The sequence below is a fragment of the Melanotaenia boesemani genome, chromosome 23 (assembly GCF_017639745.1).
Source record: "Melanotaenia boesemani isolate fMelBoe1 chromosome 23, fMelBoe1.pri, whole genome shotgun sequence".
NCBI classification, from domain to species: Eukaryota; Metazoa; Chordata; class Actinopteri; order Atheriniformes; family Melanotaeniidae; genus Melanotaenia; species Melanotaenia boesemani.
The window spans coordinates 22,733,809-22,761,435 of NC_055704.1; the positions used below are offsets into that span (position 1 = coordinate 22,733,809).

Consider the following 27,627-nt stretch of genomic DNA (forward strand, 5'->3'; position numbering starts at 1 on the left):
AGCAATGCCAAAAGAAGAGCAGATAAATAAAGAGGGAGATCCAGGGACAAAGTCTGAGCCTAGTGAAAAAAGTCTTCTTGAGACCGTGCTGTTGTCAGAGAAGTCAGAGGAGAAAGAAAAGCCTGCACCCATAGCAGATAAGACATCACAAAAAGAGGAGAAGCAAACACTTGAGAATACTGTGTTGAAGGCAGATGAAAAATCAGACAAAGCAGAAGTTATCTCGAATCCCCCACCTCCCGAATCTGAAGAGAAAGACAAGGTCAGTGTCGAGACACCAGTGCATAGTGTAGAATTGGTGTCACTCCCTGCTGTTATTGGTGCGACACCAGCCAGAGACAAAGAGAACCCAGAGAAACACTCTCAGGAAGAGGCAGAGGCTGGTTCACAAAAGACAAGTGGTGCTGCTGAAAATAAAAATGAGCCTGAGACAGTTGTTGAGCCATCAATCAAAGAGAAGGAAGCAGAACATGTCAAGAAGGAGGATGAGTCACAACCTGTTGTTGGCGACAGTCGGGAAACTGTTTCAGAATCTCAGGCAAGCACAGAGTGTGACAAAGATGGCACTACAGCATCTGATGTGGGAGTGAGCTCTGCATCAAATAAGGATGAGGTATCAGAGAGTGTGTCTGTATCAGCAGCTTCGCTCCCTGCCGCAGAACCTGAAATCCAGTCTGTAGTTAGTAAGCAGGATGAAGGCCCTAAGGAAGAAAACATGGAGGAGAAAATGGAGGCTAAAGCTCCGCCTCTGGAAAAGCAGAGTGATGAAGATGCAGTTTCTGAGGTGACCATAGTGTTTAGCAGATGTAGCAGTAGTTACTTTATTTGCTTTATTCCTGCAACATTTAACTGACTCATTTAAGTTTACATGGAAGCAAGCCATCTTGATTCCTGAAGAATGGACTTAATGCAGAAGCTTGTGAATATTTATAAAGAAAAACTCTAATACATATTCAGGGTAGCTATTGAATTTCCATAAGTATATTTACTTATCAATTTGTTATTGCTAACACTACTACATTTACGCCCAGCTACACATGATCCATGTTAGAGGTGTAAATCACAGATTTGATCATATTATGATGTATTAGTTGAATGAATAGCAATCTGATGTTTGCAGATATCACAAATTCTTCTACAATAGCACACTTTCAATTTTATTTGATCTAGCAAACAATATGAGATCCCATCAAAAAATAAGAAATTAAGGTATTAGATAAAGTTAATGTTTCCAATTTGAATCACTGCTATTGGTTTGTTGATCACTGAATTGATGTAGCAATGTAGCTCTATGTAATTAGTAGTAGTAGTCATTTTTATTGTAATGGTTAACAAAAATGTCTTTCTTACTCCATCAGGTGAAGATAGTGGAGACTTTGAAAGAGCCGGGAGTGAACGAATTGGTGACCAAGGAAGGCAGTCCCACCAGCCCCTCAGACCTAGCAAAGCTGGAAAACACTGTGCTTCCAATTCTTGAGGCTCAACCAAGCACAAAAGAGGATGAGAAACAAAATGACACTCTAAAGACCAGACGCAAACTGGAGGTGCTCCCTCTTTCACCTGACTCACCTAGTTCAGAAGAAGACAAAGAACTTTCAGAAAAATATACCCAAGGAACTACAAAGAAAAAGCTCCTTGTGCCAATGGATGTCAGAGCAGATTCCTTGGATGATAGCAGTGAAAGCTTTGGAAAAGAAAGTCCAATGTCAGGAGATGAGGAGGAGTTTATCAGAAAACAGATCATTGAAATGAGTGAGAATGAGGACGCCTCCCCATCTGATGAGGAAAACCTCATGAGGCGAAAGATCAAAGAGGAGGAGAAGAAACATATGGGACAGAAAAAGACAGACACTGTAGAGAAGAGCGCATCAGGAAAAACCAGGCGACTCACCAAGAAAACCACTATAAGTCCAGATGAAGATGATAAGGAGCTCACCACCTTATTGGATAAAGCACATAAAGACAAAGAGAGGGAGGAAGAACCAAAAGAAGAGGAGGATCAGAGTGGTACTGCAATTCGCAAATTCCAATCTATGGAGCTGAATACAACCAGCAGCCCAATGCAGATACCTAATGCCGATGGAGAGCCTGAAATAGAATGTCTAACAGACTCTCCAGATGATCGGTCCAAAGGTGAAGGATCATCCAGTCTACATGCATCCAGCTTCACTCCTGGAACATCCCCAACATCTCTATCATCAATGGATGAAGACAGTGACAGCAGTAGTCCAGGCCATGTCCGTACTGGTGAGGGTAAACAGCACAGGAAAGCTAAACACAGACAGACTGGCCAAATGCTGCCAACTATTGAAGACTCTTCTGAAGAAGAAGAGTTACGGGAGGAGGAAGAACTGCTCAAGGAGCAAGAAAAACAGAAAGGCTCAGGGAAAAAATCCAAGAAAGACAAAGAGGAAATTCGAGCCCAGAGAAGGCGAGAGCATCCAAAGACACCACCGAGTAACCTTTCTCCTATTGAAGATGCCTCACCAACTGAAGAACAGAGGCAAGAGGCTGAAATGGAGGAGATCAGACGGTCATCCTGCTCTGATTTTTCACCAAGTATTGAATCAGATCCTGAAGGCTTTGAAGTCCATGCTACAAAGATCGCAGCAGTTCAAAAAACATATCAGCTGCCTACATCAGTATCACTTTACTCACCAACAGATGATCAAAACACTGATAAACCTCAGATAAAACCACTCAAATCTGCTGATGAAGCCTATGAAGAAATAATGCTGAGAGCAAAGTCTCCAACAACTGACAAAGGTGAAATTCAACTGGGAAAAGAGTCTGTATATGGAGACATACTCATTGAAGACTATGCTTATTCATCTCTTATTGACAATTCAACTGCTGATCTGGAGGAGCCAGAGAGAATAACTGTTCCTGCTGAACCCAAAAAGCTGCGGTCACCTGATGAAGTTTATGAAGACATGATAAAAAAAAGAAAGGAATTCATGCAGTTGGAGCAGGAATACCAAAACATGCAGCCAAAAAAGGAAAGTACTAACCCAGAAATTGTGCTCCAACCTGCTGAGAGTACATTCTCCAAAAGCTGTATAGTAACATTAGGCAAAGATGGGAAGCCATTGTTAGATGCGGAAACTGCCTATGAGGAGCTAATGAAAAGAGCCCTGACTCCAGGAACAAGTCCAACTCAACTTGAGCCAGAAGTAGAAGCAACTGCATCAAGAAAGGCCTTACACCCCATTCCTGATTTAAAAGTGACACAGTGTTCTTCAGGAGAGTTATCTTCTGATGATGAGAGTGTCATCAAAAAGGAAGAGGAGAAAAATGAAGCATCAGATAAGACAACAATAGAAACCAAGCCTGTAAAAGAGGTTTTTGAGTCTTCTCTATCATCCACATCAGATCATCAACCTCAAACCACTATCACAGCATCCCAGGCTGATGTTGTGGACTTATCAAATGCATTACCAAAAACATCAGCACCTGTGATTGCCAGTGTATCACCTTTACCCACAGTACCCCAGTACACACCAAGTATATCCAGTGTAGTGTCAACTGCCCCACCTGTTCCCCCAAAGCCAAATGTCCTCCGTAGGACTAGTTCTCAGGAAAAAGCAGAAGAACCTGTTGTACCATCACAGCCTCCTCCCACCCCACCAAAACCTACCGTGTTTCCCAGGAAAGCTCCAGTTCCACTTCCACCTCAGGCTTCAGCAACTCCAACAAGACCAGAGCCAGTGATTATGTCTACACCTCAAGGATCACCTATAAGACAAGCAGTTACTCCAACATACAAACCTCATGTGCCCCCTCCTGTTCCTCCAAAGCCAGTCATTCCTTCTGGTATAGGAGATGTTCACAGACCAGGGCATGGTGTCAAACCACCAATTGCACCAAAGCCTGGCTCACAGCCACCTTCACCTGCCCATGCCCCACATCCACCAAGGCCTACTGTACTTCCCACCAGTCCCAATGACACAGTCCTCAATTTGAGCCCCTCTATTGAGTGCAAGCCATTTCAACACTCACCAAAGTCACCTTCTTCTCCAAGATATGCCAGCAATCTTCGTGACACATATGTTGTCATCACACTGCCATCCCAGCCTAGCTCACCAGTTGACAATATAACAACTCAAGCTCCCTCCAGCCCTGGGCCAGCATCTCCTTCACGGCAAGCTCAGCCTGAAAGTTATCACCAACCACAATCTCAGCATCCGTCATATCCACAGGATCATCAACAACCAGCTCCTCCTCAAACAACTCGGGTGCCTCTGGCATATACACGTGTCACAGAGTCAATTGAAAGTCAAGAGATCTGTGGTCCAGATAAACACGTATCTAGTTCCTGTCATATAATTGAGGCTATATCGGCCTCAGCACGACCACCAGTTGTTATGCCTAACCTTATCTCTCAAGTGGTCACTACAGAAGTTCAGAGAACCACTGTCTCTGTTGTTCATGAAAGGACACCACCACCAGTGCAAGCTCCAAGGGCAAATGGTGTCCCCATTTCGATGGAGAAACCAAAGCCTCAGATGCCAGCACAGAATGGACAGCCCATTCAACCTTCTGAAGTGGTGGATCTTCGGACAGTGAAGGTGGATCCAGGGTCAAATATGAATGGTGTTGATTTATCTTCTGGCCCAGACTCAAGACGTCAGTCCTTTGCAGGTGAAATCAGTCGTCACAACAGTGCCGTGCAGTCACCTGTGGTCAACCTTAGTGCTGAATCATCCACTGTTTCTGTAGTGACTGATAGCATCACCATAGTGACCTGTGCTGCCACAATCCAGCGAAGCGACAGTGTAGACATCTCCCAAGTATCTTCAGTGCCCCTTCAGCTAACTAAAAACAAGGCATTTGAACCTGTATCCCAAATCATATATCGACCAGTTGAAAGTTCGCAGCCTTCAACTTTTACTACTACAGAAATTCCAATTAACCTCTCAGTTGGATCAAGCACAGGTGGAGGAAGTTTCCAGGCTACCCCTGTCACTATTGCACCCACTTCTGTTGCACAATGTGTTGCCAATGGATTGACAACAGGTACAGCCACAGTGGCAGGAGCTGTTGATCTCAGTACAACAAAGCCTTTCAATACTGTGGTATCAGTGGATGCTCCATCTACAGAGGTGGTTACAGCTGTAATAACAGATGATGGCAAACCAGTGGATCTGACAGCAGGTAAAAGAGCTGTATGTTGTGATGTCGTGTACAAGCTCCCATTTGCAGGTAGTTGCACCACTCAGCAACCAACCACGCCCCTGCCAGAGGATCGTTTCGGATATCGTGATGACCATTATCAGTATGACCGATCACCTTATGGCATGAGAGGTTTTGGTGGGATTAAACCCTCTATGTCGGACACCAACCTAGCAGAAGCTGGTCTTTTTATATACAAGAGTAAAAACAGCTATAATTTCAGTGGCACGACAGAGGGTGCAGTAGATCTTACCTCAGCAAAGATTTCTGATGCAGGTCAGTGGAGTGACATTGCAGACCTGTCTCTTAAATGTCACTTTGAACTGCCTCCACTCATTCATGGTTAATGTGGCTTTTGTTTTCACTTTTAATTTTATTTGCATGGACTTTTTTTCTCTCATCCAAAAGATTTTTGCATGTGCCTGCATGCTGTTTTGTTAGATGCACCTCGGTTTTTGGATTTATTTTTCTTTGTTCCATCTTTTTTCATAAATTGCATAAGGCATGGCTTGCTTCACAGTTAAATTGGTCTGCAATATTGGGACTGACAATATTTTTGACTTTTGGCAGGTCAAGCTGTTGACTACTCCAAGAAGGGGAATTATGCAGGAATGACAATTCCACCCTTTTCCCAAGCCAGAGCCACAAGCGCTGTCAGCACACTCTTTGGTACAAGCAGTGTTTTAAGGTCATCAAATGGAGTGGTTTATTCATCTGTTGCAGCACCGATCCCATCTACATATGCCATTACTACCCAACCTGGCTCCATATTTACAACCTACAACACCCTGTCAGGTATGCACACGAGTGACACTATGCCTTCACTGTCCAACCTCCAGAACCTGCCACTTACACGATCCCAAAGTTTTCTGTCCACAATTTCAACAACAGAAGAACAAGGAGATGCTCCACTCAATCTGGAAATCTCTAGAGGAGGGATCACAGCTGTTGATGCTACCACTACAGCAACAACATCTTTATCCCTTGACACCTACACTGATGCATCCCTAGAGGCTATAGCTGCTTCACTGGAGGCTCTGTCTTCTCCCATGGTTCCTGGGGATGGTCAGTATCAAGCAGAGCGGGAGAGGCTAGAAATGGAGAAATTCAAACAGCAACGCCTGGCTGAAGAATTAGAATGGGAGCGACAGGAGATCCAGCGGTTCCGTGAACAAGAGCAGCTCTTGGTACAGAAGGAATTGGAGGAGTTGCAAGTCATGAAGCAGCATATATTGACGCAACAAGAAGAGGAAAGACAGGCTCACCTCATGATGCAAAAAGAAACCTATGCCCAGCAGCAGCAGCAGCTTGAGCAGATTCAGAAACTCCAAGAACAGTTGCGCATACAACTGGAGGAGCAAAAGTTTCGCCAGATGTACCCAGGAGGGGACATACTAGGGCATGGCGTGCAAGAGGCTGTTGTATTAGGGCCTGATGGTACTGTACTTTCACGTAAGATCACTGATAGTGGGTGCCAGACAGATGAGGAGGATGAAACTGTCAGCAAAGCTTACACAGCTGGGAGAAAGAAGAGGTGTGCTAAAAAGAGTGTTGATAGTTGTGTGCAGACTGACGATGAGGATCAAGAAGAATGGGAAGCTCAGAGTAGAAACCGACAAAGCCGGCCACGCACTGCCAGAGGTGATAGAAGTGGACAGTTAGAGATGTCTCTTCAAGCTCACACTGAAATTTCCATCCAAACTGACACAGATGGAAATATTCGAATGGACACCAGGATGGAATTGTCTGATTCAGAGAGAACATCACCAAAGAAACGACCTACTCCCTTAGAAATAGCCCAGTCTCCTAACCTTAAACCAGATTCTTCCACCCTCCAAGCCCCACCTAAATCCCCTAAAGTGTTGTATTCCCCTATATCCCCTTGCATATCTCCAAGCAAATCCCTTGAGTTTGTTTCCTATGACAAGTCACTAGGTGATACAAGCCCACAGAAGCTAAGAGGAGGTACAGATCCATCAAAAACCTCTCCAGCAAGTCCCAGAGGACCGAAAACCATGCAGCGATCAATGTCTGACCCTAAGCCCATGAGTCCAACTGGAGAAGAAAGAACATCTGGTACCCAGTACAGTGATGGCCATACAGTGAGTAATATCACTACATCTACCACTGTCAGTTACATAAATGTCAGAAAAGTACACTAACACAAAGTTAAGTTAACTTTTATTTTCAGAAGATGAGCAAATAATTAATTTAAAGGATTTCTAGAGAAGTGTTTAGAGCTTCAGCCCAATATCTTGATTAAATACTTGAAAATTAGTTTTCTGCCTGCACAAATCACCACTAAGAACCTCATGCATACATAAATAGATGATAAAGTAAGTTGAGCTTGCATGAAAGTCATGAGCTCTCAGAGATCCATTCACATTCTGAATGTGAAAACTTTTATTTTTAATTTTTTTTTTCTTTTTACCATGAAGTGAAAGTTAGTCATCTGTGACATTAATGGGTGGTAACAGACATTGAACACAAACCTAGAGGATGTAAATGACACTTTTTTTTCTAGTAACCTTTCATGTAACACATTTTGACATAACTGAGTTATAACTCAATTGCTTGAATTCTTACCGTCTTAAACTTTTTTTGTCCTATAGGGAAAGGGCTCAGATGGCACACCAACTGGCACTCAAAAGAAGGTGAAGAGGACTCTGCCCAATCCACCATCAGAGGAAGAGTCAACAACAACTGGCCAGACAGCATATAGCACTGGCTCTGCCCGCCGGAGAATGTGCCGCAATTCAAACATGGCACGTGCCAAGATCCTTCAAGACATTGATCGTGAGCTAGATCTGGTGGAGCGGGAGTCTTCCAAGCTCCGCAAAAGACAAGCAGAATTAGATGAAGAAGAGAAAGAGATTGATGCTAAGCTCAGGTATTTGGAAATGGGAATTAATCGTAGAAAAGATGCATTACTAAAGGAGAGAGAGAAGAGGGAAAGGGCTTACCTACAGAGTGTTGCAGAGGACAGAGACTACATGTCAGACAGTGAAGTTAGTAATATTCGAGAAACTAGAGGTGGGCACAGTGGTGGTGAAGATGAGGAAATTGAGGGTCATGGTCTTGAACGTCCCAGGACAGCACCTCAGTCAGAACTGGATGACTTTGTGCCACCTCAAACAAAGCATGAATATGGAAAATACACTCAGTACCAATACCCTCAAACCCAATACCAGCAATCTATCTATCAGCCTCCACAGTCTTACCAATCCCATTCTATTTACTCCTCTGTTCCATCACTCACTAGCTCCCAACAACAGAGTTACCACCAAATGCTTTTGTTGCAACAGAAAGCCGCCAGACAAGCAGCACTCCTCTCAGAGCTTGACGCAACAAAATATGATGTGATTAGCCGTCAGCCTGATCCTACATCATCAGCTTACCTTGGTGTAAAGTATGACAAATATGGCAACCACCTTGATCTCAGAGCCTTGGAGGTGGGAAGCATAGCAGGTAGCCCAATGTCAACTGTCTCTGATTCTTACTACACAGATGTAGACCACCATACACCTCGAAGCTACATGCTGCTAGAAGATGCTGCAGAGCTAGCTAAGACCTCCACAGGTCTTTCTTCATCTTATAGTCTGGCTGAAAGGGAGCTGGCTAAGGCAGAGAAGCTGTTGCGTAGAAGTGCCGCAGATCTGGGGTCTACTGACTATCTGGAATCCACTTCCAGGCTACATACTTTTGGAAAGACCCCTGATGAAGAGGATACTATGGAAGAACCCTATGAACTGAAACTTCTAAAGCAGCAGCTCAAGCAAGAGTTTAGGAGGAGTACAGGCGGAACAGAAAACCTAGAACAATTGACAGGTCTCTCCCAGCACTACTATACTCCAAGCTCTGGCATCTCTAGCTACTCCCAAAGACATTATCCCAAGTCAGACAAGTACAGCATTAGTCGGCTTACCCTTGAAAAGCAGGCAGCTAAACAACTACCCGCATCTATGTTGTATCAAAAACACAAGCCTTCACTAGTAGATCCCAAAATTTCTTCCAAGTATTCCTCTATTTCAGACAACAGGGGTTTGGAGACAGACTATACCAGCTATCTTGGCTCTACCAGTGCATCCCCAAGATCCAGTCGGCTCATGCAGGATGAGATAACCTTTGGCCTTCGTAAGAATATTGCAGAGCAACAAAAGTACCTTGGCTCCACATTGGGGGCTAACTTAGCTGGGTCACTAAACTTGGGCCAGAGCTTGGGTTTGGACTCTGCTTATCCTAGTGGTAGCCGGTCAAGACCTTCATCCAGGCCTTCATCTTGTTATGGCCTGGACTTGTCGATTAAAAGAGACCCTTCCAGCTCTTCTTTGAGACCTAAAGGAGATGGTGAAACATCTGGAGATGGTCCGAGTTACCAAACCCCCTCTGGTCGCACCAAACCCACAAGCCTTCCAATTGTGCAAAGTGGTCGTGGGCGAATACCTATCGTAGCCCAGAATTCAGAAGAAGAGAGCCCATTGAGCCCTGTTGGGCAGCCTATGGGTATGGCCCGTGCATCAGCAGGACCTCTGCCCCCCATCTCAGCTGATTCAAGGGACCAGTTTGGTTCCTGCTTGTCCTTGCAGGACTCCCAGCAACAGCAACATATCAGGGAAGAGCCAACGAGGGGTAGGGGTTATGCACTACTGGATGATCTTCAGGGCACAATGTCAGATAGTGAAGGTAAAAAACAAAGTTGTCACACTATCACTCTTTTCTTTTTCAGTATTTTATCATTAAGAGTTTGTTGTAATGGTTTGCCTTGCATGAATTCAGTACTTATCTGTATGATATGTAGTTTGTGTTTATTTATTCAAAGTCTGCATGTGTCTTTTGGGATTTTGTGTTGTCATGCTCTACCTTACTTTGGTAAATCTGTCTTCTTTCACTTTCATGGTGTCAGTAAATTTAGTCAATCTGTTGATCTCGTATGCATGCATACTTTGTATGTTTTTTCTTTATGTCTCATAGACTTGAATGTATCTTCCATTATGTTACTATCTGTTTTGCAGATAGTGTGTAACATTGTATCATGTTGCATGACATCGCACAGTTTAACTTTTGTTCAAGTTATGGGAGGCTCCTCCCTACAAATAGTATCTGCTCATCTGTAGCAGTTTGCATTTCATTTCAAGCATATTGTCATTTATAGTTGTCTTGAAGTAGATTTCCCTCGTCTCTCAAATCCTGCTTTTTAAGCAAACAAGGTCTCGGCCTCAGTAGCAGAATTGTCCTTTAATTCTGTGTGATACACTGAAAAGTGCCTCTGCCACTTGCAGAATTTACATAATTGGCACAGAAAGATCTTTGTTCTAAATTTTTCTTCAGAATGAGACTGTACTAACTGTAATAACACTACAAACACTACATTAACTATATTTTGGTTAGCTGATCAGTAATGTTGATATTTATTATTGTAAAAATGCCATTAATACATTTAAGTTGTATTTATTATGTGAGTTACTTGCAGGATCAAAGTAATACCTCATTATAATGCAAGATGCCATTGTCATAGCCAAGGGATCTTAAATTTTAAGTTTGAACTGCATGCATGAACTGATAGCAAAACGACTTTTTGTGTGTAATAAATATTATCTTGCATGTCTTGTCTTGTATATTATTTGTGTTTTTAGTTTGATGATGTGTTGCTTGAAGTTAGTGTATGCCGTCTGTCTTTGCTTGTTATTCAAACTGCATTTAGGAGTGCTTTAATTTGACTTGACTGAAAATGAACAAATAATATAGGCCTTTTTTATTATTACTGTTGTATAGGATTTTTTTTTATCAAACGAGAAAAAAACATTCCTGTAAGAACTGAAAGTGATTTTTTAAAATAAACATTTTGTTAAATAGTAATTTTTCCTTTTAGCTTATATTACTGAATGGTTGTGTACTTCTATCAGATTTTTATAAAAAAAAAAAAATACTAACTATCTAGTGAGAGGACCAGATTATTACCCAAGGCAGCTATGCCTTATCTGGCACTTGAAAAAAAGTGATGAAGATTTGCACCACATTTTAAAAGGTGCTCCCTCTAGCCATGCTCATTCTTACACCAAGCTTTATGGAAAACACCTCATAATTCTGTTGATTAAAGGATCCCTGGAGAGGGATCAAGGGCACTGGGTTTGCACCTCCCTAATGACCAACACCCTATTTCTCAATTACAACCAATTTAAAATAAATAAATAAAAGCTCGGACACTGTACGCTGAGTTTAAATAAAAACTGAATGTTTATTAAATTTTTAAATCTAATAATAAACCAAACTTTCTTTCATATCAGAAAATAGAAAACACAAGAATTAAATAAATGTTATTAAAATTTTGATTCTTTCAATCTAATCTTGAATTTAATAGCAGCAAAGTGTCTCAAAAAAGTTGAAACAAGGCCATGCTTACCATTATGTCACTGTACATGTTTTCTTCTTTTAACAACAACCACCTCTTTTTGATAAGATTTTCTTGATGGCAGCCCGTAAAACAATGACAACTGACGGGTCCGCTTGTGGGACTTTTTGGAGGAGACTGCTGTTCCATTTTTATCTGTTGTAGGTTGTAGTTGCTAAACCATTTTTAGTTTTTTTTTTTTTTTTTTTTTTGTCATATTTTGCATTTCATGATGCGCCAAATGTTTTAAACAGAAGAAGAGTTTAGACTGCAGGCAGGCCAGTCCAGCACCTGGACTCTAAAACTATGAAGTTGTGTTGTTGACTCATGACCCTTTCCCTTCTTTATATGTAAGAGACTCTGCCTCTCCAGGGTGCTCCTTTTTTATATCTTATCATGTTACTGACCTGTTGACAAATGATCCTCCAACTATTTTAAAGCCATTTACCTCTTAGCAAGATGTTGCTTTTGTCATTACTTTTTGAGACATGTCGCTGTCAATAAATTCAAGATACATTCATATTTTTCATGAAATAGGAAAACTCTTTTAACAGTTGATATGTTTTAAATATATTTGAATAAAATACAGATTAATGAGGTTTGATTAAAATTATATGTTTTTATTTACATTTTACACAAATCTCAACTTTTTAAAATTGAGATTGAAAAAGAAATTATCTGGAAATTTATAAAACTACCTTTAGTTTTATTATAATTATTTTTATATTGATTTTTTTTTTACCTTAATAGGATTGCAGAATTAAAAACGTCTAAAGTCCAGCCCTAAAGGGAGATATTCACTAATACAGGAGTTTCATGAAAGGGGATGTGGAGGGGGAAAGAAAAGAAAGATCCATTGTTGTTTTATTTATGGTTTAAATATTTAAAGATGCAAATTCCCATTATTTTGCTATGTAAACCCATTTGCCTTGATTCCAGCCCTAAGTGAGTCCCTGATGGCTTTGAACAGAGACGATGCAACCAATGGTAGAGTATTAGTTTAGTTCTCTAGTTGTCCATAAGCTAACATGTTAACTTGCACCACAAATTAAATTCACATAACCATGAAATTATGCCTAAATGTTGGGGAAGTTAAAGATGTTGTTAATTGGCAAAACTAAACAAATATAGATAATTTAACACAAATTTTGACGAATGTTGTATGTTTTGAAAGAAATGTTTGCTTCCAAATGACTGGAACGTACTGATAATATACCCAACATTTACATTCATATAGGATTTTTACACCATGGATTTATATTATACAAACACACTTTATTAACCCTAAAACTGCATTACCTTTCTGCTTATTTTATAATCAAAATTTTGTTTGGCAATTGTGCCATACCCATGTTTTTATTCCAGTCACAAATCAATTTTTATTTTTAACAAATATAATTGTTCTCAATGGCATGTATTCGTTTTTAAATAAGCAGGATTCAAATGTTCACATTCTCAGGTTGGTTTTGAAATAGTGCTTGTTTTTATCCCGGAAGCTTACCACCTCAGACGAGAGGAGACAGACTGGTTTGACAAACCAAGAGATGGACGTCTAGAGAATGGACAAGAGAACAGACAGGTGAAAGATGAAAAATTGCACCCAGACGCAAACAGTAACTAGATGCATTCACCCTCAGTCAATCAAGTAAATATTTTAAATCGTATGTAAGTGTATAATGACACAAGATGGTTAATATTTCTTTGTTGTGTATGGGCCACAGGGAAAAGGTCCATCTTACCCATTCCCTCACCTCAGGGTCAAACTGCGGAGGGATCCCAAAGACCGCAGTGTCTCAGGTAAAGTGCCAGTCAAATTCAGTAGCATGCTAAGTGCAGGGATAAGTGCACTGATGACTTACAGACTGCATCAAGTTTGTACTGTTTACATCTTATAAATTATATTTCTTCCTTAATACTGTGAAAAGATGTTATTATAAAGGTTAAAAAGACTATAATTTTCAAAAAATAAAAGCATTAAAAGGTACATATTAATACAAAGAAAAGAACTAGTAGTAATGTTGCGTACATTTTATTTATATGATACTAATATAAAATCTTAGAGGTAAATCAAATCTTCTGCCATCACTTTTCATTACATCAGTCTTGCAGACTCAAAACATGCAGACATTTCCTGGCTTCCCTTTTTTGATTTGGCCTGTCTTCAGACTCATAACTGATTCCCACGCTAAGAAATGGCATATCCCTCCCATTTAGGATTGTCAATGCACTGCATACATGCTCGTAAAGCCATATTTATCTATGACAGCAAACTAGCTGCTATTAAATCAATTACTTGGTTTAAATTTTTTATGCTAACTAGCAATCGGATTAAAATAAAACCTCTGTGAAGCCTTGTAAGCTACAGAAACTGCCTTTGGATGGATAACTGGGATAAGTGCAGGGTACTTTAACCCTTTCCTGCAAACATTTTTATACTGCAAATTCTGATTCAAGTTAACCAACACATTGCTGAATGTGTTTCTGATGGGAATTAAAAATAGTTAATTTTCATTTTAATTCAAAAGCATATAAATGTAATGTTTGCTCTCATTGTAATTATATTCAGAACTTAGCTCGCTTAGCAGCTAGTTTCCTTATAAATGTGAACGCAAGACAGGACACAACAGCAAATGGTTGATGTAATACATCATTACAGTCTCTGTTAATGCTAAACATGATGTTTTCCTTTATTATGTTTTAACCACTTAGTTTTTAGTACCTCATCCTCACCATGTAATTTTTAATATCTAACTATAAACATGTTGTTTTTTATATCTGACCTTCACCAAATGTGTGAAACCGTATACCAAACACACAAATACAGTGACTGAAAGCTAAAATTGCAAGCTACTTCATAAACTAGGCAGTTGCCTATATGCCTACCCTTAACTTGAAATAGTTAGCTTTATTGACTATGGTGAAACAGTCTGTGAATATTTCACTAAAATGTCTTCTTAATGCTATTTCAAACATAGGGGGAACAGAGTTTGTGTCATGTATTCGCAAGAATACACAACACAAATTTGGATCTGAACATGAATCAAAAAATTAAGTTTTGGTCTTTTTTGTTGTTAGTGGGTTTATTTTAGTTATGGGGAATAATTACTAAGATATTAGTTTTAAGCATTGTGAGTATTTTTTAAGTTACATCTAAAGAAAAATCATTACATTTAGTGTTAGCTTTAGCTAATGCTAGCTGTGGCTACCACAGCTTTTTAATGAAATAGCTTAGCTTTGAGTGAGTTTGATGCCAAAATGTTACTAACTTAATGCAAGTTTTCATAGTTTGCACATTTTAGCTTCATAGGGTGGCATATGTGTCTGCACTCTCTCTTTCTCTCTTTCAATACTTAAGTTAAAAGTTTTGTTTGTGTGCTTATGCAAAGACAGCACAAATTCAGCTCTAATGTTAGTGAATTTAAGGGTGTTACAAATTAATTTAAAATGGCAACTCATCTGTCTTTGTTTTGGGGTGGAACAGGAAATGGACTGGGTATCCGTGTGGTTGGAGGAAAAGAGGTCCCTGGTAGTAATGGAGATATTGGAGCTTATGTTGCGAAAGTGCTACCTGGTGGAGCTGCAGAACAAACAGGGAAGATTCTTGAAGGTAAGATATTCAACCAAATTTAACCCACACATAATACAATCTAATAAATAAATGAGTAAATAACAGTTTAAAATGATGGATTTAAGCTGCAAATGTTAGCCAGCAAGTAGGGATGGCAGGTTGTCTTAAGCATTTACAGTAAATATGCCCTTTACGTTTTATTATGTCATATTTTGACCTACAGTAAGATAAGATTTTGCAATATTACTGCAGCAAATTAGGCTACACAATTATGTTTGGCTTTATGCCAAATCCCAGTTCCTCCCATTCCAGTATGACTTGGCCCTCCCTCTGTTTTGCAAAGTTAAGGTGTCTCTTTTATTTAATATATAAAGCATTAGGTTTTATCCAGCTCTCTGTTCCACCAGAGTTTGTGAGCCATTTAAAGAACTATTTGACCTTGACACTTTGATCCCCAAAAGAAAATAGACCAAGGGTAAGAAATAGGATTGAGCCTTGTTGTTTACAACAGTTAAGAAAACTATTTTTAAAATAGAGAAAGTCAGATAAGATTAAATGAACCAAACAATACCAGTGAACTTACCTCATCAAAACAAAAGACATATTTTTGAAATAATGAGATTTTAAGTTAAACCCTTATCACAGAAAAACAACCTTGATAATTAAGAGATAAAATACACAAATTATAATCTCACAATTGTGATACTAAAATAAATATGTGGGGGCACATATATCACAGTTAGTCAATGCATTTTAATTGGTAAACTTTGCATTAGGTCACAAATTACTTGCTTGCTCAGAATAACTAATCTAATGGATGAATAAACTGAATTGAATAAATTTTTGACATGATAAATTCTTTTTTTTTTATTCAGTTGAGCTCTCATTCAGTTGCAAGTCAACATGTATGGATATCCTCCCTCAGGGGGTCATTCTTGTAATCGAGTCTTTCTCAGTCATTAGTGTGCATTGGATTAGTGTTCACTAAGATGTATATATTGATATTTAATTGATCCTTTGAGATAAGTTGTAATTTCACACCCTGGTAACATTAACATGCCAGTATTGAGGTTTGCAAAAGTAGTAATAATTTGCACAATATAAATAAATATAAAAGATTTAATAAGAGTAAACAATAAAGAATAGCAGATAAAAAATGTACTGTACTTACAGGTGGTCTAAAATGTTTTGTAGATATGGCTGGAAAAAGCAATTATTGCACCAACAGTAGTGAAGAAAATAAAAAGGTGTGATGTTTATTGGGGAGATGCACTGTCTCACTAAGCATACTATTACAAGTACATAGCACAAGATCAATTTTCTAACTACAAAGAAATGTGATTAGTCTGCTTTGTTGATTTTAGGAATTATGCTGATTTTTTAGGGGCCACATCGGGATACAAACTGTAATCATAGAACAGATGTCGGTTCAGAAGGGTTTTATTAGTGGTCTGCAGCGAGTAAACAAAATAAAGGAAGCACTAAATCTACTCAAATTAAGTTAAGAATTGGGATTATTTGACTAGTTTCTCATCATTTTGTTTGTTTTGTTTGTGTTAATGTGATCACAGTTGTCCCAGGAGTATATGTGAATGTATTTGTAGAGAAAAGAACACAATTATTTATTTTTTTTAGTATATGACCCCCCTAAGTCTTGACCACTCTCTGGCCACTCTATGTATAAAAGTCTAGCTCTGCCAATGTGCATATATAATGTAAATAAAAATGTAAACTAACTACAACAGAATATGCACAGCTAACAATTCAAAACAAAACAACTTTTTTGAACTTCTTTGTTTTTAAATAACAGGCTAGAGAACCTGACCTAACCCGAAATGCAGGTCATATTTTGGCTGATAAAGGACAGAAGCCTTTCACAGCTAATTATGTGACACATGGTGACACTCCTTCACGCTTTTCTCACTCATTAATTTTTCTGCCTGCGCAGCACGTGTGAAAAGCTTTAGAGGAGCAATCATCTGAGAGCTAATGTCAGCTTCAGGAACCGTTTATCACTCAGCATCTAACATAAAAGAAATATGATTACACCGTTTTCATTTAGGGTCTCTTGGTTAATGAAGAACATGCTAAATGTGCTGCTGATGTTACTATAACACAGAGTAGTTACTGTACATTTAAACATGAGCTGTTCAGTAAGTGAACAGCACTCATGCTGCATGTAGGTCGAGTGTCAGATGCATGGCACTCCTGGAAGTAAATAAGGTGATGTGTAGAAAGGAATTAGAGCTTGCACTGTTATAACATTTCTTCATAAAGCACCTGCACCTGCCAGTGTTGATAAAGGAATTATCATTTTTAGATTCTGATGCCTTGTAAAATTTCAAACAAAGCCGTTGCCAGTGCATGCGATGCTCAAAACTGAGGCTGTTCAACAAAATCTGAGGGGTGTAACTTTTTATTTTATTTATCTATTTATTTTTTTCCCCATAGTTTATTAATACAGTGTGTTAATGATGAAATGAAGAGGAAATACCTTAAAGTCACCACAGTCATTACTGCTAGCTAGCTAGTGGTATACTGTATGTACTATGTGATGACACCATTTTTTCTCAAGATTTGTTATAACTAGTCGGTTGGAAGCAGGGAAACAGACAAACTATTCCTGGAAATGTTTTTCAGGTGCAAATAGATGACAGACTGACAGAATGAACTGTAGCAAGATGGATGACAAAAATAGGCTCTCATTTGCATTTTGTTTTATCACCTCCCAACAGTGAGACATGGCTTTTATTTGGTTATGTGAAACCAAAAAAAGTGTTAGTAATTTATTTTCTTTTCATAGCAAATATATCTACAATTGTGCAAAAACAAAAGATGCATTATTAGAAATAAGGAAATATATTCAGAGATATATTAACAGAAAAAATAAATAATATTATTGCATTTATTTGGTATGCATACAGTTATCCATTTCTATATTTATTCACGAGGTCAATGATTATTTATTCATTTCAAATTCATTTATGCATTTCTACAATTATTTATTTATTAATTTATTTATTTATTTACACACTTTTTTTTAAACTTTTATCTAACCTAATCCATTTCTACATCAAGATTAGTCACTTCAAAAAAGAAAGAAAGAAAGAAAGAAAGAAAGAAAGAAAGAAAGAAAGAAAGAAAGAAAGAAAGAAAGGAAGAAAGTATGACCAAAAAGATAATAGAAAATAAATAATTTTTTAAAATAAAAATAGGAATGCACAAATAAAAGAAAAAAATAAATAATTAAATATCTCCATGAATTAATGGAAACAGATTAAAATGTTTATCAAACTTTATTTGGGATTTGTGGGATTTTTAGTCTCTTTATGATACTTGATGTCTCATTGGATAGCTGGTTAAACTCTGGCTTGACAACACAGGTGTTCTCCATCTGCAGGTGACCTGTGAATGTCTGTTTGGGGATTTTAGTTTTGGTTTTTTATTGGTGTCTGTACCATTTTTCTTCCTATTTTTCTCGCCAGTTCTTTAGAAAAAATACTCCAAAATGGCTCCAGTGAGATCTCATTTAAAAAAAAGACTGATAATGAAACTAAAAGATAGAACATTTCTTCAAGATCTCAGATTCTCAGGTTCAGTAATATATCATGTTTATACATTTTTGTTTTTGTTTTTTGTTTTTTTTGGAGCAACCTAAAACTACTGAAAGCTGTATCTCTTTCCTATTTTTGTGCATTACAGAAACAATTGATGTCTAGTCATAATTCAAAGAGAAAATAGCAATGGCATAACTGTTTTTATTGGTCTGGCACATGGCGACAGTACCTGAAATCCCAGAGTATAGCGCTATAAAAAAATGTCTGTGTAAACAACTCTTAACATTGGTCTTAGGACTAACATAAAGTGTAGAAACTGACTGATGGTTTACTATGAAGTGTGCAACAAATGAAATATAACATGATTCTAACTTAGCTGCCAAGTGCAGACCCATTCGTATTGTACATCGCTTCAGTGTTCCTTAGTGTAAATGCATATAGAAAAAGGTTCTAAAAGAAAAGTAATTGTCAGGGGAAGCCCTCCAGTTCTAAGTTATCCTCTGTTATGCCACAGAGTCACCCAGGACATGATGCCTATAGGTAAATTCTCTTAGAATCATGCAGAAATATTCATATGTGCCCTTTCTACCAAAGTGACGTGTTCCTTAATCGCTTTTGTTCTGTGGAAACATTGGAGCTAACCAGGGAAAAAAACCCACATTTCCAGTTTTTTACTGGAACAGTTTGATCAGATAATAATAATATCTTTTTTAAATGAAGATTAAGGTACAGTACATAGTCATGGTGTGTGTGACTGTCTTATTCCAGGAGTCAGAATGCATCAGTCTTGTTGTTTGCTGCAAAGACAGCTCAGCCATAATGACACTCACATCCCTGTCATCAACACTGAGCAGAATGGCTGCAGTGTTGGTTCTGCCAGTGGGAACATGGCGGCTCTCTGCATGCTTGTTGTGAATGTGGAGAGATGTTGTTGGCATATGGGCTTAGTGTCACAGAGGGACAGTGTGTGTGTGTGTGTGTGTGTGTGTGAATCAATCCTTTGCTCAAATACTTTATAAAGCTGCACAGTTTGACGTGTGAAACCAGTTTGAAACTACAATGCAGCTTCCTCTGTCATTCGCACACATGCAGCTCGAGACTATCGTCGCAAACAGAAGACCCTCTTGATGGGTTGCTTCAAGCTGTGTAAGTCCTGCCAGTGCCAGGGTGTGTTTTTTATTACATGCAGTGGGTTTGTTGTGCTCATGTTGCCATAAGAAATTAGACGTTTGTCATCAGAAATGTTGAAGAAAACTGAATCTGATGGATTTTGCAAACTTTCCAGACCTTGATTCAGCATATTGTAAATGAAATGCTTTAACGGGGTATATATTTTTAAATCCTAAATTTTCACTCGTTTAGGCCTGCACATACTGACTGATCCCTTAAGAGCCTTTCATTTCTTCTTTTTTTTTTGTTTGTTTTATTTTGGCTTGAAGTGACATGTTTGTGCTTTTCAGCATGTTTCTGGTTATTCTCCTGATGTGAATGTGTGCAAATCATTTATAGGAATGCAAGTCTTGGAGTGGAATGGGGTTCTTCTGACGGGGAAAACCTACGAGGAGGTCCAAGGGCTTGTCGGACAGCTGTGTAATGAGGCAGAAGTTTGTCTCAGACTGTGAGTTTGATCTTTTTCTATGATCTTTCTATTCTGCTCACTTTAGTAATTTGATTTGCTGAGTGTCATTCTGTTGTTATAATTTCTTCTTCATCTTCTTTTAGACCTCTTAGTCAGATCGTTATTCCTCCCTCTTCATCTCATCCATCATTATCTTTTAAATTTAATAACTCTTTTCCCAGTTCAGACATTTGATGGTTAATCAGTTAGCTTAGCTTGTACCTCATTTAAACAATCATTATGAGTCTTATTTCATTTATGTTCATTATGTTTATTTTGACTTTTTAAATGTTTTCATCCTTTACTGTTACTAATTGTATCTTTCAGAATTAAATAAAATATTTATTTTCAATCTCTCAGTGATCTTAACATGCTGGCTGAGTCTGAGGGTTCTCAGCACCTGGATTTCCAGGAGCACAGCAAAGGTAAGTTTTCCTTCATCATATTTTAAAATCCTCCATTTATTTATTCTTTTATTTCAGTTTATATTTGCACATTGTATTATTTCCACTTTTACTTTACATTAATTTCTATTTCTTTTATCTATTTATTTATTTTTATCCTTTGTTGGATTCAGTTCTTAAAGATTTGGAAGTGATCATACCTACTTGCTTAATAAAGCTTCATTTGATGAGCAAAAGAAAAAAAAAAACATCTTTAGTTGCAATCATCTGCCTACATGGGTTTGCATATAGCAGACTATATGTGTGAACTTTTTAGGGGACAGACCTCCCAGGTCTCCAGGTGTTGATCCCAAACAGCTGGCAGCTGAACTGCAGAAAGTGTCCCAGCAGCAGGCTCCCACGTCCACCTCCAGTCTGCCCGCCCCAGCCTCAGCAACCTCCAGCCCAGGTCAGCCAGGATCCCCCTCCATCAGTAAGAAACGCCACAGCAGCAAGGTGAGTCCATTTAAGAGGTTTGTAGAACTTCTTTATGAGGATTTCACAAAGCCAGTTTCTATTTTAGTCACAGATAACTTTTAAAGTACAAGTACCATAAGATAATAATATTTATGTGATAAACAAGTAGTTTTGAAGGTTATGTTTGGATCAGAGTTAAACTCAATGTTTTGCCTTAAGCGATGCATTAAATGCAGCAAAGAACAGTGAGTTGTGTTCAGTAAGTACACCCACCAGTAAACAACCACCTACAGATTTTTATGCAGTCAAACATGTTGCTTCCATCTCTTTTAGACTTCAGAGGGAACGAAGATCCAGTCTCACCCCATCTCTGGAGAGATACAGGTCTGTGAAAGGAAATACTGAAAACTGCAGACTGTTTTTTATTTTAGCATTTCAGAGACACTAAATGAAATACTTTGAACTCTCTTATGTTGCATCCTTCCTCTGATAGATATGAAGCTTTGTAATACAACTTTGTTTCATTTTACAGCTTCAAATCCACTATGACAAGCAGCTCGGGAACTTGATCGTTCACGTCCTGCAGGCCAGAAACCTTGCCCCACGGGACAACAACGGCTACTCTGATCCATTTGTAAAAGTGTATCTCCTACCAGGGAGAGGGTGAGTTAAACGACTGGAAACTGTGAGCACACCTCATGGGGGTTCAGAGCAGGAGCAGAGTTAGTGAAGGCTGTGGGTTACAAGATGAGGGAAAAATTGATGCACAGATTTTGATGATGAAATGTGTAAGAGGTGTGTTAGATCCAGGTTCAGAGCAGGAGAAGGACTAACAGTATATGTTGGCTAAGATTTTTCCATCTAGGCTGCACAGACAGCCACTTTGTTAAGCCGAAACTTAATTTCCATTCATTTTTAAATCGATTTAATATTGATTTTGGCTTTCCATAACATCTTTCAATGTACAGCACATGCCCTTTCAACTCCATATCACTGCGACACGTAAAGCCCACTGAATGTTCTGCTATATAATGGGTCACTTAAACTTCCTGTTACAGGACTCATCAGCCCCTTATCACCGCTTAGTGACAGACATTATGTAAATAATGTAAGGTTAATAGCGTACTTGTGCTGCCTCTGTCAGTGGGTGTTGTACTGTAGGTGTGAGTGCAGTCAAAATCAATAGCTCTTATATTTACTTGAAATGCGATCTACACTCCCTCACAAGTCCAGGGTTCCCTTCTCACTCTGATTGCACTGTAATGCAATTGACTCTCCCACCTTCTCATCTGTATGAGATGGAGCCCCTTGAGAAAGATCCTTGTTTTGTTTTGTTTTTTTTTCCATCAATAATTCTAGATAAAAATAATAAATGGTTGAGAGTGGTTATGCAGATGTGCACACACTGACTGCAGGCACAAACCTTTCAGTTGCATCACAAATCTCCTGGCAACCACATGAACGTCCTGCTGTTGTTTGTAAAAAATGACTATTGAAACACAGTGAAAGTACAAAGCCTGTACAAAGGTTCACAACGTTTTTAAGTGCATTGCTGGTATTAATCTGATGTCACATCTAACTGGTAATTTGTGTTTAGTAGATAGGTGGTCAACCTAGCTCATTGTAGACCAGAGTGTGTGGTGAATGTGTTTGACAAATATTTTACTTATATCAAGGTTACTTCTGGGCTTTTAAAACCCATAAAAAAGAAGAGCAAACCAAGGATTTTAGGGAACAACGTTGAGAAAAGTAGCTTGCAAACCTCTTGCTGGGATTAAAAGGAGCTGAGTCAAAACATGCCAGGTTTGCAAATCACTTTACTACGACTTCAAATTAAGTACTTTGGTTAGGATCCTTCTGTTTAAGCTAATGTTATTTTGTTGGTAAATTTAAGCTAATAGGGCGATAAAGTCAGATACTTTCTTGTTTTCTTTGTCAAAGGTTTGAAATGTCGTGGAGCTGAAGTGATAAGTATCCGATTAAATAAGTGTCCGATTAAAAAATCTTCATTAAATAATGTAAAAGGATCTATGTCATCACATCACTTTTCTAAAGGTATCTTATGTGCAAACTCGCATCTAAACTGAAAACAGTCCAGTAGTCCAAACTAGTACCAGCAATATCATTATCATTTCACATTTATGTCCTTATTTTGACGGGGTTTTGCAGAAATCTGTCATTTTTGCTAGACAAAGAACATTAAATGATAGTGTGATGTAATTTTGTCACTAAGTAGCTATGTACCAATACATTTAGCTAGATTTTCACCCAAACCTATTTCCCCGTTTGGCTCTAGCCCTTCATTTTGCATTAGAGGCTCATTTTTGGAGGGGGTGGATCCTGCAAAACAGAAGAAAGGAGGACATCGAGGGAACAAAAGGGGGAACCAGGATTGTGGCTTTGTTTTGTAGGCTTATGCTTTTTTAAGTGAGGTCCCACATCAAGTTCACTCTAGCCAGAGTTTGGCAGTTCTCTATTATTGTTGCCAGATGCTTCACATGACCAAAGTATCTTTTCTTTACAGCTACATGCACTCAATGACACAAAACAGCAAAGTTTTGATCACAAAGTGCTGCACACCACAGTTCCCTGCGCTGGCACTTTTTAAATCACAGAGTAAACCAAAATCTACATTTAAACTCCCTTTCCTACAAGCACTCACAATCCACACACGCTCTCTGACCCCCCCCCCTCCACCCTCCCTCTGACTATTTTTTCTGTATGTTGTTCTCTATATTTAATGCATGCTGGACCCCTCAGTCAGGTCATGGTTGTCCAGAACGCCAGGTATGTGACTTGCCCACTTTGGTTCTGTTTTGGTTGAAAATAGGTTGACAGTTTGGTCTCAAGACGGCCATGTTGTTTTTTTAACTGACTGGAAGTTTACTGGTCATCGTCAGTTAGTTCAGCCCCACTAACTTGCTTAACCCTTTAACAGCTCAACATTTTTTCCCTTTGTTCATGATTTTCCCTTCAAGTTGAGGAGTGTCTCACATTTTGGAGGAGAAAATTCCTTTTAAACCTAACACGTGTAAACAAATAGTCCTTTGTGACGTTGTCTCTTGGTGGATGGTCTGCTTTTGTTCTTAACCATTGTAATATTAAACCCTAACATTATACCCAACACTTTGGTTTGTCCCTGTTTTGTGGTAAAGTTCCTCAGTATTGTCGTACGTTGTCCCTTCCCCTCCCCCACCCCCCATGCTGCACCCTTGATGCTCTTCCACATTCAATATGCACTCCTCCTAAATCTCTTTGCAGTCTTGTACTCTTGTTTTCCAAATAGACACTTTCTGTCCTTTCCAAACTAACTCTGCAGACTTACCCTCAATCTGAAATCAAACCCCTGCACCCTGCAAAAAACATCCATCACATTAAATCATTTCTGTTCTGGTTAAATGGTTTCTCAGAATAAATTGAGTTGATTACTGACTCACGTAGGATTTTTTAAATTAGCAGTTTTGTTTATTATAGTTATACACCCTGGCATGCCTTTGTTCCACTGGCATACTTTCATTCTGTTAGCAAATCTACATTTGATGAGACTAAATGATTTGATGGACAATGAAATGGACTTTTTTGCAGCACATCTTTTCATCATACCCTGTTGTCCATGCACGTAGGTCCGTACATTCTCACCATCCAAACAGTGTGCGTCACTTTCATCCTCTTCCCTCTATACTGTCACATTGTGCCCTACTCTAATAGCTTGTGCTCATTACGGTGTGGTGGTCCACTAACCTGCATGTTAGCATGCACGTTGATCAAGTGTACATTTTTGTGATGTGTTTTCCCACAGTGCTGAAAACAAGAGAAAAACCAAACATGCTGGCAAGAGCCTCAACCCTGAGTGGAACCAGACAGTCATCTATAAGAACATCCACTTGGAGCAGGTACTGTGTTTGTTGGTGCAGTGTTTTGGAATACTTGCAGCATGTTCACTGCTAGCCATGCTAACCATGGGTATGGTCAAAGCAGTCTGTCCTTCTTTTTTCTACTATATGAATAATTTTCAATGGACTGGGACAGTATGATGTTTTGTACATTCATTGGTATTGCAGGACAACAAAATACATTTATGGCAGCAAATCAATCATAAAATGTAATTGCACTCAATTGAACAGCTTGGTGCAGTGTGAACGATGGATTCAGAACACACAGCTAATGATACTTGCAGCAGATACATCTCTGTATTTTTTGCCTAATTAAAAGTACCTCTAATCTCAATAGTAGGTTAAAGTTTACGTTTTGTGCAAGGTTACATTAACAGCATGAAGTTAATATTAGTTGTTCTTAGCAGATGCTAATGTCAACATTTCATTCTGTTTAGTTGACACAGACTAATTATCAATATACACACTAAATACCTTTCTTAAAAAAAACCTGAAACACAGAAATAATTTATTTCCCAGAAATGTTTGGTTTGGTTTATTTTTGTAGGTAGTTTATTTCATATCAGATGTAAACAGATTAAGTTTCTTAATGTTGGAACAGGAGTGCATTTTTCATTTTCCTTTTCAGTTTAATTCTTCTATTACTCCAGCTAAAATTGGTGATTTTAATAATAATAATTCGATTTTTAAACCGTGTGTCTTTCAGCTGAGGAAGAAGACTCTGGAGGTGAGCGTGTGGGACTATGACAAGTGCTCCTCCAATGATTTCTTAGGAGAGGTAAACCCCTGTAATCTGTGAGTTTTCATTTAAATATGAATTAGTCACATCTTTAGCCTTGTTTGCTAATCGGTTTCGTTTGTTCCCAGGTTCTTATTGACCTGTCCAACACCGCCCAGTTGGACAACATCCCACGATGGCTTCCCCTTAAGGAGCAGAGTGAAGGGGACCACCACAGACGCTCGCACTCAGGCCAGGGCCGACATGGTTCCTCTAAACCTTCCTCACAGCACTCATCACCTAAAACTACTGCTGCCTCACATGATAATCAGGATTCCCCTAAATCATCTGTCATCAAGAGCCGAAGCCATGGGATCTTTCCAGATCCAGCCAAGGGTAGGACACAATGAATTCCCCTCACCTGCCTGACTCAATCCCTGTCATTCCCAAACAACCCTCTGTACTCTGCTCCTTTTCTACTATTTCTACCCCTTCTTCCCAACCTCTGTTTTCTTTACTCTTGCCACTTCTTTCTTTTCTGTTTTTGCTCTTCTTTCCTACATCTGTGTCTAACTCTGTCTGCCGGTTCTTCTCTTTGTAATCCAATCACTAGTATTCCCAGCTCCTTTCTCTGCCCACTTTTTCACCCATTGTAGTCTCTGCTTCATGCTTTTTGCTTTCTCGTGGTCTGTTTTCTTGGTTGCCATAATGTCATCCAGCTCAGAGGCCTAGCCTTAGCTTCCCTCTATCTTTCTGCTAACACAGAGGGCAACAAGGCCGTGGAAGGCTTTGATTGCTTCATTTAATTTATAAAAGTTGCATCAAAGTAACATCAAATTTAATGAGAATGATAGAACATTAATGACTTAATAAGGCAGTTACCAAGCTGGCTAAATTCAGTAACTTACTAGCCAGTGAATCCTTTATCACAGGTGGTGCACAGGTAACAGCCTCTAAGTTCACTACAAAAGATAGCTTTTTTGGTAATTTGGTGAATCTGGTTGTTTTAGACACGCAGGCGCCCACTATCGAGAAATCTCACAGTAGTCCTGGCACATCGAAGCCTTCCCCGTCCGAGGGCCAGAGCCAAAGCCACAGCCACGGACACAGCCAACACTCTCGCTCACATGGCGCTTCACGCTCTGGCAAAAGCGCTGCACGGCAACACCATCAGGACAGCAGCAATGGAAGCAGCGGAGGCGCTGCCATAGCAACGGGCGAAGCCCAACAGCAGTCACAGCAGCAGCCACCACAACGCCTCCAACCAAGTAAACCAAGACGCAAATAAAGCCCACGCAGCATGGCCTCCTCGCACTCATCTCTACCTTCTGTTGATTTTTTTTTTTTTTTTTTTTACTTTTCTTTTTTTATCTTTAGTTTTCTTCACCCTTTACACTCTCTGGTCCCCCTCCCCACGTTTATCTAGTGCGTCAGCTTCTCATCACTTCTCTTCTGTATGTCTTCACAAGCATTTGGATCCAGCATCTCACCTGTAGAGAAGCACACTGTCCTTCTAAGTTTAACTTCTTTTTAAAGAGTCCAACGGGGCAACAGGTTGCACATCACAAGGCTGTTCTAAACTACCTGAACTCTTAATCATTGAAAATATAAAAGAGGCTATTAATGATATTTTCTAAACCAAGACTATTATTTCTTAACTTCAGTTAAATTTTTGATGATTTGAACTGTAGTTTAAATACACTAACAATACTCTGAATGAGTAGAGGTGCAACTGTATTAAAGATGAAAAAGGAAAAACATGCTTTTTGATAGTCTTTCAAAACATTAAACTAGCTGATTCTGGGTTTTTTTTTTTACTATAAAAAGCAAGTTAATGGAGCAAAGACAAAAAA

At 39.0% G+C, this 27,627-nt stretch overlaps 1 protein-coding gene across 1 annotated transcript in view; it reads left to right on the forward strand.

The window, feature by feature from the left end:
* Positions 1–27,627, forward strand: part of pcloa (piccolo presynaptic cytomatrix protein a) — a 63,994-nt gene that overhangs the window by 25,379 nt on the left and 10,988 nt on the right. Inside the window, exons 6-22 of the mRNA XM_041977778.1 lie at positions 1,359–5,448; positions 5,743–7,274; positions 7,785–9,855; positions 12,500–12,547; positions 13,057–13,139; positions 13,282–13,357; positions 15,042–15,167; positions 20,195–20,303; positions 20,664–20,728; positions 21,024–21,202; positions 21,497–21,547; positions 21,696–21,826; positions 23,924–23,950; positions 24,963–25,056; positions 25,763–25,834; positions 25,924–26,170; positions 26,785–27,042. Coding sequence (XP_041833712.1) covers positions 1,359–5,448; positions 5,743–7,274; positions 7,785–9,855; positions 12,500–12,547; positions 13,057–13,139; positions 13,282–13,357; positions 15,042–15,167; positions 20,195–20,303; positions 20,664–20,728; positions 21,024–21,202; positions 21,497–21,547; positions 21,696–21,826; positions 23,924–23,950; positions 24,963–25,056; positions 25,763–25,834; positions 25,924–26,170; positions 26,785–27,042 — 9,259 coding nt within the window. The remainder of the gene's footprint in view (positions 1–1,358; positions 5,449–5,742; positions 7,275–7,784; positions 9,856–12,499; positions 12,548–13,056; positions 13,140–13,281; positions 13,358–15,041; positions 15,168–20,194; positions 20,304–20,663; positions 20,729–21,023; positions 21,203–21,496; positions 21,548–21,695; positions 21,827–23,923; positions 23,951–24,962; positions 25,057–25,762; positions 25,835–25,923; positions 26,171–26,784; positions 27,043–27,627) is intronic.